Raw genomic sequence first — 13,129 nt, forward strand, 5'->3', positions numbered from 1 at the left:
TAACAAAAAAATCTTTCATTTTTTTTTTCTTACCTTGTCACATATTTACAGGTGATGGTAACTAATTGAAAAGATATTGATTTTTGGGATCCCACATGACCATGAATGACGATCATTAGTGCTAAAGAATATCTTCGTCAAAAGCTGATTATGACAATCTTTAATATAAACAATGACGGTTGCACCATACAAGAGAAAGATTTAGAAATAAGGTAACATTTTATGTAATTAAGAGAACAAATGAAAAAGCCATCCTACCCACCTTTTATTTTTAATCTGTAAACGGTAAAACGTATATAAGATGAACAACATGGAGAATGTGGTTGTAGTTCCCATTTCCTTGTCAAACTATACACACCCCCTATCCCAACTACAACCAACCATAGGTATGCAAGTCATACCTACTTTGCCTCAGCATTCTCTTAAGCTTAAAGTACATTACCATATGTCTCTCTCCATCTGTTGTTGGAAGATGTTTTGTTAAGTATTCTTCTAATCTAACCTCACTTGCTGCATACGTATTCCATAGAGAATTCCCATTCTATCAACTCTTTCAAACGCATGCAAATAAGTCAAAGTTTTTAACTTTACACACCCCTCTCTCTCCTGTATCAAAAAAGTGTTTACTTCAAAATTCTTAGCATCATCTACTTGTAACTGAGTTTGTAATTGAATTAATCATCTTTATCCAAGTGCATGTTTCCTATGTTAGAATCTACCAGTTCAATCCTTTAGCAGAGAACAAATTAGATAGAGCAGCCAATCATGCCATTCGGGTTAGTCTCAGCGTGGAACAAGCGGCGAAGAACAAAGTCTCAAGATCATACAGATCCCTGTATTTTCTTCTTTTTCTTCTTCTTCTCATGTTTTAACTTTCAAGCATGTTTATAGTTCTATTTCATTGTGCACAACCAACTTTAACACTTACACTATACAGGGATTTACAAACCTGCACAACTTTGGCAACTTGATGATAAAACACCACCTCCAACAAAAAGGTTGCATGGTTCATCTGTTTTCACACTCAAGGAGATGGAAGAGGCAACATGTTCATTCAGTGAAGAAAATCTGCTTGGAAAAGGAGGATTTGGCAAAGTCTATCGAGGCACTCTGCGGTCAGGAGAGGTAGTGTGGTCTGAACGTATGTTTATAAAGCCCACAAAAATTCATCATGATTTTCAAGATTTTGTTAACATCAGTTGTAGCTTCCAAACAGAAACACCAAACTTTTTACAAAATGGTTCAAAATATGTGATCGTGTTAAAAATGAATACATACTTATACAATATGTCTCCCTTTGAAGGTTGTAGCAATCAAGAAAATGGAGCTTCCAGCAATTAAAGAAGCAGAGGGGGAACGCGAATTCCGAGTCGAAGTTGACATTTTGAGCAGACTCAACCACCCAAATCTTGTTTCTTTGATAGGCTACTGTGCTGACGGAAAGCATAGATTCCTAGTATATGAATATATGATAAATGGGAACCTGCAAGATCATTTGAATGGTCTGTTACTTTGTAATTCACCCAAAATCCACAACACTAATACTACCAACATTTCTTACATTAAGCTCTATTAATCTAAAACTAATTTTAGGAATTGGAGAAAGAAACATGGATTGGCCTCGAAGACTACATGTGGCCCTGGGAGCTGCAAAAGGGCTTGCTTATCTCCATTCAAGTGCTGATGTTGGAATTCCTATTGTTCATAGAGATTTCAAATCGACCAATATTCTATTAGATGCCAACTTTGAAGCAAAGGTATAAATAAAGTCCTACTAACGACTTATTATAATATTTCCTTCTAACAATAATATGTAAGAACTATAAGTCTTTTTGTAGATATCTGATTTTGGGCTTGCCAAGTTAATGCCGGAAGGACAGGAGACACATGTGACTGCCAGAGTGCTCGGTACCTTTGGTTACTTTGATCCCGAGTATACATCGGTACATTTACATTACATGCAAAATATACCTAACTTTTATTTCCATGTCATGCATAATGTATTTAGTGAGCTAAATCAATCACAACAGCAATACAACACCAACTAGTACCTGTTGTGATTGGCTAGGCAAACATAGATAAATTACTAATGCAAATTAAGCTACCAAATCCAACACCAACTCATCTAGTAAATGTAGGCTTTACTTTGAAAATCTGATCTGCATTAGAAGCCTGAAGCTGAAATTTTATCCAATTCCAAATAAGTCTTTCAGTTTCCTTTTATTTTACTGGCGTATGACCTGAAAGGAACATGATTCAATCAAAAAAGGATAAATAGACATACTTTCCACCAAATTTTGCTACCCAAACTGATTTTGTTCACCTATTAATCCTTCCATCTAAGCATACAGCATACCAACAGACAGTTCTATAACCCAAATAAAATGTTCATTACTCAAAATACTATCCTGCAATCTTTAACCTTCCATCTTTTTATATATTTAGTATCTGTTGAAAGCTAGATGAGTATTTTCACACTAATTTATTCATATGACAACAGACAGGGAAACTCACTCTCCAAAGTGACGTCTATGCTTTTGGTGTTGTTCTTCTGGAGCTTTTGACTGGACGTCGAGCTGTAGATCTAAACCAGGGTCCTAATGATCAGAACCTTGTACTGCAGGTAGGAAATGCACGTGTGCACACATGCTCACAAGACATCCATATGGATTTCAAAGCGATAAATAGCCTATAGGACCTTCACATTTGCAATTGTGATTTTTTTTTTTCAAATCATTCAGAAATAATTGGACATTATTACTAGTAATTGGTAATTTTCTGGTACATTTTTCATAGTCCATTATTGAGGATAGTCTCGCACACACACATTAAATGAGAAACGCTATATAATAAGGGAGAGAAGAACAAATCCTAAATTCACAATTTCCAGAACTTTAAACATATATACAGAAGCAAGACTTTAATATGTTTTACACTTATATGCAGGTGAGGCACATACTGAATGACCGCAAGAGGCTTCGTAAGGTGATAGATCCAGAGATGGCTCGAAATTCTTACACCATTCAGTCTATAGTCATGTTTGCCAATCTGGCATCAAGATGTGTACGTACTGAAAGTAATGAGAGGCCTTCAGTGGCAGATTGTGTAAAAGAACTCCTAATGATTATCTATACAAATTCAAAAGGCTTGGGAATGGTTATGCATAGTTTCAGACTGATCTAGTGAAGTTTAGACACAAGAATTATAATGATTTCTTGTTGAAAATAAAAGAGTAAACTCTATTCGGAAGTTTTTCCATATTTATACACTAGACCAATTAATATGACCACAAGTATTTTGACTCACTGTGTACAAAACATAACTAATTTGATGATCTTACGAGATGAGGAACTAAGTCTGTTGTGGACAAATCTAAATGAGCATTTCCTTTTCTCTTCTTCAACCACATCACCACCCTCATCCTACTTCTAGCTGCACCTCTGGTTACATGAAAGGAGTACCTAAGAGACCGTGACAAGAATCAACCACTTCCACCAAAAATGTCCCATAACCTCCTAGCATTATTATTTTCTTTCGGCCATGATTGGTACAACTCAACAGATCCGGTGTGCCACTTTCAAATTTAAATATTGATATACAAATGCTCGATGCATACACAAATCGATGTTTTGATTGAATAGAAGAAATCTGGAGCAAATTTTATGTTTATTTTCCATGCATCTTTAATGTTCATAGATTCTTCAAGAAAGAACATGTACCTAGCCTGGTAATTTATGACAAAGTACCAGTTTTATCATCTTTTCATCATTTAGCTGTCAAAGCCAGAAAGTAAATAAAGAATTTAGAAAACATTATTTTGTAAATTACCTGTAACACAACAAATCTCTTCCCTAAAGATAAGAGAAATATATAAGGATGCCTGAAACCAATCTCCATTCTCCAGTCAAACTTAAAACCAAATATATAAGGATGCCTGAAACCAATCTCCACTCTCCAGTCAAACTTAAAACCACCAGGATCATCTTTGCTACCATTGCTGAAACACTAAAAACCACCAGAAATATAAATAATAAATTTTATCATGGGAAACATTTTGAGTATAAGATCCTGTGGAAGCTAGAGAAAAATATGAGCTTTTATCAACATTAAGAGATAATGGCAAAATTACATGAAAACATTAAGCAATCCTGCACACATACATGTCCTTTACTCATCAGAAAATGACACATCTGTTTCTGAAGGCATACTTATGAGAGGAAGTTTTTTGCACATCAAATGCTTGCGTCTCTGCAACATCAGCAGGACTAAAATACTATCTGTCGTTACAATTTTGTAATCAGCTTTTGTATACATGTTAAATGGAGCTTCATCAATCATTCTACAATGCAAGTAAACATCTCCTGATGAACTCATCCGAGAAATCAGTTCCTCACTTGCCTTTAGAAGATGCCATCCAATGCCCCTCCTGAAGGGAATTAATTACCAGAAACACATTTTTAGAAAGTTAGAATCCACCGTCAAAAAAGAAAGAAAGTTGGAATCCAATTACATTTAGATGTAAACAGACACCCAGGTGTTCTTTTCTTTAACTTAATCAAAAGACATACCAAATGTTTGAAAATGTGAGCTATGGGAATTTCTGGATGAGAATATATCTTTGATTGCCTAAATTTTAAACTTTGATGTATTATAGGCTTCTCCATAGCATGCATTAGTATTACTCATGGAAAGAATACAATAAGAAAAGGAAAACAAGAGCATACACTTATGTAAATTTAGAATCATACTCAACATATTAAAATTGTTATCACAAGGATTATGTCAATCTCTCGATGAGTTGACGTATTCAGTTAAGTAGTAGATTATTACAATTTGGAAATCATTGATGGTGAAGAATGTAGCTTAATTAATTAAATTGCAGGTTTTCCCAACTGAAATTGCTACTGATGAAAATATTTATCGTGCTGTAAGATCGCAGCAAGTCAGATTTGTTTGCATACTATCTGTCTATGAAAAAAGTTCAGGCAAGGTAAAATTGTAGAAAGTATGTAATACTGTGTCAAGACTGCCAAAGTGTTGCCAATAGCGGATTATGGAAAATAGCAATTTATTCAAATTTTTCTATGCAACAGTTCTGCTCTAGCCTATATTTGCCAATATTTCGTACTAAATAGCGTATCGTGAACAATAGCAATAGCAATTTATTTAAATTATGCTATGCTATAACAATATAACGTTGTTATAGCCGCTATTAACAACACTATTGCCGTCAAAATACACCCAATAAACATCCTACCTTATCTAGCAGAAGTGTATATAAATAATAATCAATCTAGTTTCAAAATGCCTGTTTCATCAATATCTAGCTTTCACATTTACATATACTAGGGTGTGTTTGTATAAACAACTTAATTAGCGCTTACTTCTATAGACAAATGTTAGTATGTTAGTTACGGCAGTATGTTTTCCTCCTACCCTGGTCTTTTTACCCCTTCACTCCTTATCTCAAACCAGTTGAGCTACCCAACTCCACCCCCACATTTTACCGCTTGTTGATTAAACACTTCTACATAATTTATTTATAATATCAAAGAGAAAATGGTTAAATTATTTCTATATAATTATTTTCATAAACTATCCTTGAGAGTTTATTGAAATAACATGAAATCAGCTTGTTAACATGTCATAAGCTATTTCATAAACTCTCATAAATATACTCACAAGTGTTTATTCCAATTGATAAACTCAGATAAAGTTATTCATAATCCAATCCAAATGCAGTCTTAATCTCTAAAAAATGAAAACTACACATTCAGCCTCTGAATATTCATTTAGCCAATCAAATTAGTTCTACTATATATTATATGGGTCAAATTCATCCTCAGACGCAATATTTATTATTTTTATCATTATCTCTTAAGCTCGCATTTCATCATTATAAATAAAGTGAATAGACAAATTGTTCCTCGGAATTGTGAGCATCAATCAATATATCGAGTCAGTCAAAATGGCCTTTCTCTCTCCTAACTTATTTTTGAATTGCTATGACATGGCAATTTCCCTGTTCACTAACCAATTTAACCTAAGAAATAAAATTGAACCCTAGAGTGTTTGTAATTCTAAATTTACCTTCTGAGAGATTTTTGCACAGCCATGTTACAAATATAAGGCTTATCCTTAGGAGGAGTAGGCGAAGGAAGAGAAGTATTAGCACCATTTTTATCAAAAGAAATCTCCACAGTTCCCGCCAAATGCATTTCTTCTTCACCATCATCAACAATTCCTTTATAAAACGCAATGAGAGTTACCATATGCGGCATCAACGTCCTTCGTTCAATCAAATACTGTTTCACAAGAAACCTCAACACGTTGATGTAACCTTTTGGAAACATCATCGATTCAGCGAAGGAATCAGCGAGTAAACATACGATGGGGTCCACTTCGTGATCTCTCATGACTCGAACCCAAACTGTACCGGATTGGAGTTGTTGTGAGTAGAGGAATGATTCGAGGAAGTTGAGTCTGTTGAGTTCGTCGTGTGTGAGGAATCGACCTGGTAGGAAAAAGGTGTCGTTTAGGGATGTTGAGGAAGAAGATTGGGATTGGGAATGAGAAGAAGAGGAGATTTTGAAGTGGGGATTTGGAATTGGGAATTTGTGGTAGGGAAGGGATGAGAGAGAGAAACGGCGTGTCGTTTTGGAGATGTTGAAGCGGTTTTGGGGGTCTAAGGGGAAGGAAAGTGAAAGAGTTGTGGCCATGGTGTAATGTAATGTTATCTATGCTACCACTAGTTAAAGAATAGAAAGAATTAATAATTAAACTTGGTGTTGGGGATAGTAATGAGAAGAAGAGGAGTAACATGGCACTCTTGTTCACCATTGATGTATGTGTGATTCTGATGGAGGACGTGACCCCACCGGTTTATAATATTAGCCGTTTGATAAATTAAAATAAAATTAACGGATTTTTAATCTATATCAAAAAAATTAATATATTTTGATATTATTAAAATTAAATTACTAATGACATATAATATATATCAAAAATTTTAATTTAGTTAAATTTAACCGATATTATAATAATGCATACATAAATAAATTAAAAAAATTATTGATAAAAATATTTCTAATACTGATACAAACTCAGTTTTTCACTGTACCATAGAATTTGTCAATTTATGTAAAATCAGTGATCTTAGTATTAAAATTATTTTTTGTTAAAATAAATAAATCCCTTATGTGTAATAGTGGATGTTCATTCAACTTCATATTTATTTATCAGATTTTAATTTCTAGTAGTGTAAAATATGTTATTGAATCCTAGCTTCGGATAATGTATTAGGAGTAGATCGATAAACACCCTGGATGAGCATTCTCCATTTGTAGTAAGGGTGGACGATCTTTCAGATTCGGGACCCAAACACCCAATCTAAGTCAGTGGATGGTGTGTGCATGCCCAATCTTGATTCAGACATAAACCGATTTAGATGGGTCTTGTGCTAGTGAGTTCAATGTGTATAATGGTTGGATTTATTCGATCTTAGAAAGTTGGGTGGAATACAAATATTAACCAAGTTTTATAAAATAATTTTTTAAACGTCATTCTTCATTTTTTTTACATGTTTTTAACGTCATTTTTCGTAGTTATTTAATTGAGGATCTATATATGAAGGTTTCTTAGCATCTCGCTCATCTTGATCTAGATTTGGTATGCAAGTTACATAAATCTATTGGAGGCCTTAAGCAGGTGGTTTGAAAAGCTTTCATATCTGCATCTAGCTTATGATTTTCACCAAGCTTGTCTGTCAGCGAAAGTAATACCTCGATCTCTTTTTGATGTGAGACTAACTATTTCTAAGCATATCACTATCTCGCTTGATCCATCTGTCATATTGCATCAGAACTCCAACCCTGCTCTTTTTAACATGTTGTATCGTCATTTGGATCCTCAATTTTGTGACCCAATAGTTGAGGCAATTATGAGGTTCTCCTATTGAACATCGTCTACAAATTGTCCATCGCGTTTTATGCTACCTCAAGGGATCCTTGGTTCATTGTCTTTATTTTTCTAGAAATTCGAGCATTCAATTGTTGGGTTTTAGTGACGTTGACTGGGGTGGATGTATTGATTCTCGGGGGTGGGGTGTTTATTTTTGGATAATGCTTCTTAAACTATGGCTCATCCCTTATTTCGTGGAAATTAAAAAAGCAAATTATTAATTTTTGTTCTTATTATGAGGCGAAATATTGTACATCAATTGCTAAATTGTGTGAGCTTCAACGACTTGTGTACTTGATGAAAGATCTCCATCGATCTCCTACTCAAATTCTTATTATTTAATGTTACAATCAGAGTGCACTCCATATCGCAACCAATCCAGTTTTCGTCGAACACATCAAACATCTTAACACTGACCGTCAGTTGGTGCATAAAAAGTTGTTAATGTAGCTTATAACTTCTACCTATATCCTCCCAAGTTTAGAATGGTGACATCTTTACGAAGACCTCCCATTCTCGCCCTTTTCAAGATATGTGTTCCAAATTTACAATGTTGGGACATTTTCCATCCTCCAACTTGTGGGGTATCAATACTTACTAGTTAACTCAAGTTAGTTTGTTGAGTCAGCAAGTTAAGTTTATTTAGTTTGTTCCAATATTTATGCTAGTATATAAACCTTGCTTATATAGGTTCTACATTAGTTCAATTGATAATATGTTAACTCAAGTTAGTTTGTCTCGTCATTCTATCACCATTGGTTGATGTGTTTGCGTTTGATAACTGGTCAATATCTATATATAATTATTCTTTAATTTAAACATTTATTATATAGGATTAAATTTTTCTTGGTCTTCGTCTAAACATGTTATTCGATTCGTCCTTGCACTAGCCACTCCACAAGATCGATCCAATCCTATTTTGGAAGAATATTTTTACCTAAATATATAATTTTTTTCAACGACCAATATCAATAATTTCATTATTATATTATTAGAATTTTGTTGTAGATGAACGACCAATATTAATCATTATTATATTATTAAACTTTGTTGTAGGTGTATATTAAATTAGCAACCGGCACTTTACTACTCCATAACTTACATAAATCTGCAATTTTCTCGTTACTCCAATTTTTAAGTTTTTATCTCGATCATCAAATCAATTTTATATCACATATTTTAAAAATAAAATATATATATATATATATATATATAGTATAATATGTTTAATTATTTTTTATCAAAATCAAATTATCCATCAATACACATTTGATTTTTTATGTTTTGAGAAAATGATCATTTGATTTGAGTAGAAGTAAAAAGATTAGTTTTACGTGATTTTGAGATAAGAAAATTTAAAAACTAAAACTTTTAATTCAAATTTTATCTAACAAAAATTAAATCATTGAGAGTTAAATGATTAAATAAGTTAATTCTTAGTCTTCATAAGATTTTAAGATTTAAATTTTTAGCTCATATAAAATTATTATGCAAACAATTTTAATTCCTTCTATTAGAATAAAATATATTTAATTGTACCTTAATTTTTAAATTTTTAAATAATTATTTACATACATATTTAAAATATTATAAAAAATTACTCGACAAAATTTTTTATTGGTTTTTTAACCGAATTTTGTTAATTGATTAACTTGAAATAGATTAAATATATAAAAAAAATGTAAACGTCATAAACTTATAATAAAAGTTACAATAATATGAACTTAAAAAATAAATTTTGAATTATTTTTTTTAGAGAAACTTTTATAATATTACAAACATCACATGCCTAAAAAAAGTTATTTAAAAATATATGTTGACATTTTAGTAGAAATTAAAACTACATACATGACATTTTTTTAAATATTTTTTTAAAGAGAATAAAAATAAAACTATTAACTTTTATATGGACTAATGTAAACACTTTGACTATAAAAAAAAAAATAGGTAAGTTCTTTAGTATGTTGGAGTTTGGTTGGATACTCGTATTTCGAAGACAAACTCAATTCAAATTTTAAATTTAAATCAAAATAATTAAACATAAAATAAAAAAATGACATGACATTAAATAATTAGATGTTAAATATCATATCTAGCAAAACTCATAATCTGGCCATTATAGATTATAGAAATATGAATGAATAGATCTTAAACCTCGCCGCCTCTAGTGTTTCTTCTCCTCCCTTTATATCGATTTTTCATTTTTTTCATTCAAGAGTAGGTGCTTTAGAGTCAATTTTTGATTTAAAATCACCCTTCTAATTTGTTTTTATTATGTTTTATCTGAGTATGTGATTCTCACACATATTTTGTTTTTCTTTTGTATTTTTATGTGGTTTCATCGTCTCAGTGCGTCGTTATGTTTGTTTGTCGTATTAATGCAACATTTTGTTTTCTCATTTTATTACAGTGTTCTTTGATTTAGATTGAATAATCAACTTTAATTAAATGTAATTTTAATAATAATTTTGGTATCATCAACATTATAACTCATGAAACATGAATATTCAAAACACCTCAATTTTATAGATTTTATCATATTTGTAGATATTTTACTGTTTTATACTATTAATCTAAGTTTTGTGAATTTATTCGCATATTCTTTCTTTTCAATTTTAACAATTTTTAATTATAATATTCTTAATTGATGTAATTTTTATCAATTTAAATAAATAAATATCATTTTTTAGAAAATAAAAAACTCTAGAGTGCGAGAACATTAAAAAAATATTTGTAAACACTTGCTAAAACACAAATGTTATTTATTTTTTTAAAAAAAATATTCATTTGCATAAATAAATAAGCAGCAGTGCGGTGCTATATAATACGAAAAGTTTTTTCATAAAAAATAACGAAAATTAAAAAATTAATTATACACTATTAAAATAATGAAAATTAAAAAATTAATCATACACTATTAAAATAATCAAATTAATTAAAAAAAGATGTAAAAGATTTTTTCATAATAACATTCAGCATTTTTCATAAATAAAATACATCACAAACAATGAAATACTTGGATTATTGATAGATGAATCAATCAATTGGTTGACCAACATACACTCACGTTCTGATAAAACATCACCGACTATATATATATATATATTCTAAAAGTGAGATACTTCAGTATTGTAGAAGTATTTTTTTTTTCATTAGACTCAACTCTTGTTTCGTGATTAAAATAAATTTATTACTAGATGTTAGATTTTTTCTTGATATAATGTTCATGGTTAGTGTTGGGAAAAATAACATAAGTTAAAAGAATTAAAAGACACAATCACAACACAAGAATATAACGTGGAAACTCCAAAACCAGAGAAAAAACCACGACCATGAATATAACCTGGGGAATTGTTTTTATTTATATCTTACTTATTATACTTAATTATACTTATTGCATCTTTTTTGGGGGTTAGATAATCTTTATTAGTCTAAACCGGCAACCAGAGAATTAATACTATGTGAAAATTGTTACAACACATAGACTTCTCTAACTCACACCCCAGACACCCCAGTACAACCAAACTCTTACAAAGCAAATATTTAAGCTAAGTCAGATACAAGCTTAAAGTGCTATTGCTGACTGGTGCATTTGAAAACAAAGGACTAAAACCCAATATATAGCCTTGGCCTTCTCCTTATTCTCCCACACTAAAGGATGTGGGACTTGCAATCAACCCCAACAATCTCCACCTTGATTGTAAGAGTTACAACTTCCGCTTCCATTGTCTTACCGACAATCATACTCCACCATCAAAAGTACACTTCACTTGGAACTAAACCATCCCAAGAATTTTCTCCACTTGGAACTAAACCATTCCAAGAATTTTCTCATGTCGAAACCTTGCTGAAATTTATGGTGCAACTCCCATGTTGGCTTCCAGGAAGTTCTTCAGCCATCGACAAATCACCACACACCTTGCATCAATGCCAACCAATGCCCGTGTGTTGTTCTGAATCCGCTAGCAATAACTTGTCCTTTTTCATGGTATAGCGGAAATACCATAAGGACAAACTTTATCTTCTAGATGAGATCACCATCATCTCCCCAAACAAGGGAGACCTTGCCAGCACTTGTCTCAGAGTCTTTTTCAAATACTGCTCCACTTGGACAATTTCTCTTCACATGCCCAGGTTTTCCACACTCCCACTTGTCGTCCTCCATGTTGGAAGTGTTTCCTTTCAACACCTTGTGTAATCCTGATTGTATAAGCACATCCTTGACTTGTACTTTCCACAAGCCAAAGTTGGTTCTTCCATCAAACTTCTCTATGTCAAACTTCATAGCGCTTGAATAAGACATAGCAGCTGCACGTAGACTGTAAACTGTGCACCAGGTAAGTTCCCAGGAAAGAGAGGTGGGTCACAACAGACACGCTTAAATACCAAGTCTTTCCTTAGCCAGAACCTCCCTAAGCAGCACTTTCACAGAATCACCTTTCCCCTAACAATACCAAGGATAATTCTTTTCTGATGTGGAAGATCAGACAAAGCTGCAACCACAGATCCGAACCTTGGCTCTTGATACCAGTTGTTGGGAAAAATAGCATAAGTTAAAAGAATTAAAAGACACAATCACAACACAAGAATATAACGTGAAAACTCCAAAACCAGAGAAAAAACCACGACCGCTGCCTAAACCGGCAACCAGAGAATTAATACTATGTGAAAATTGTTACAACACATAGACTTCTCTCACTCACACCCCAGACACCCCAGTACAACCACACTCTTACAAAGCAAATATTTAAACTAAGTCAGATACAAGCTTAAAGTGCTATTGCTGACTAGTGCATTTGAAAACAAAGGACTAAAACCCAATATATAGCCTTAGCCTTCTCCTTATTCTCCCACACTAAAGGATGTGTGACTTGCAATCAACCCCAACAGTTAGCAACTTAGCATTGTCAACCTTCGACGAACACAAGCAATATATATATACACAATTACTGCTCTATACATGCAAATTAATCTAAATAAAAAATAATTATTATAATTAATTTAAAGAAAATAAAAATGGTACAAAATAAAATATATTAGATATATTTGAATTTTTTTACAAAAATATTATTCAGATTGAATCAAATTTTAGATTTTTTTCTCAAAATTAAACGAAACCACATATATAAATTTTAATATTTTTTTATTAATATAAGATATTGCATTAATC

General features: G+C 32.1%; 2 protein-coding genes across 4 annotated transcripts; one reads left to right on the forward strand and one right to left on the reverse strand.

Moving 5' to 3' along the window:
• The first annotated feature begins 202 nt into the window (after positions 1-202).
• On the forward strand, positions 203-3,305 carry LOC101513107 (probable serine/threonine-protein kinase PBL28). Its single transcript, XM_004489819.4, has 7 exons — positions 203-835; positions 938-1,125; positions 1,304-1,502; positions 1,594-1,757; positions 1,839-1,943; positions 2,501-2,623; positions 2,947-3,305. The coding sequence occupies exons 1-7, from the start codon at positions 766-768 to the stop codon at positions 3,181-3,183; spliced, it is 1,086 nt and encodes a 361-aa protein (XP_004489876.1). The 5' UTR covers positions 203-765; the 3' UTR covers positions 3,184-3,305.
• LOC101490347 (GCN5-related N-acetyltransferase 5, chloroplastic) lies at positions 1,132-6,808 on the reverse strand. Of its 3 annotated transcripts, none has more exons than XR_012161973.1 (6): positions 6,091-6,808; positions 4,161-4,426; positions 3,829-4,005; positions 2,515-3,724; positions 2,146-2,240; positions 1,132-1,483 (listed from the first exon to the last, which is right to left on the reverse strand). XR_012161973.1 is itself a non-coding variant. In XM_073365104.1 (2 exons), the coding sequence occupies exons 1-2, from the start codon at positions 6,717-6,719 to the stop codon at positions 4,168-4,170; spliced, it is 888 nt and encodes a 295-aa protein (XP_073221205.1). In that variant the 5' UTR covers positions 6,720-6,808; the 3' UTR covers positions 4,079-4,167. The 3 variants fall into 3 exon arrangements, 1 of the variants encoding a protein (XP_073221205.1); XR_012161974.1 differs by having other exon boundaries at positions 4,130-4,426; XM_073365104.1 differs by lacking the exons at positions 1,132-1,483; positions 2,146-2,240; positions 2,515-3,724; positions 3,829-4,005 and having other exon boundaries at positions 4,079-4,426.
• Between the last annotated feature and the right edge of the window lie 6,321 nt (positions 6,809-13,129).

This window comes from Cicer arietinum, chromosome 2 (genome assembly GCF_000331145.2).
Source record: "Cicer arietinum cultivar CDC Frontier isolate Library 1 chromosome 2, Cicar.CDCFrontier_v2.0, whole genome shotgun sequence".
NCBI lineage: Eukaryota > Viridiplantae > Streptophyta > Magnoliopsida > Fabales > Fabaceae > Cicer > Cicer arietinum.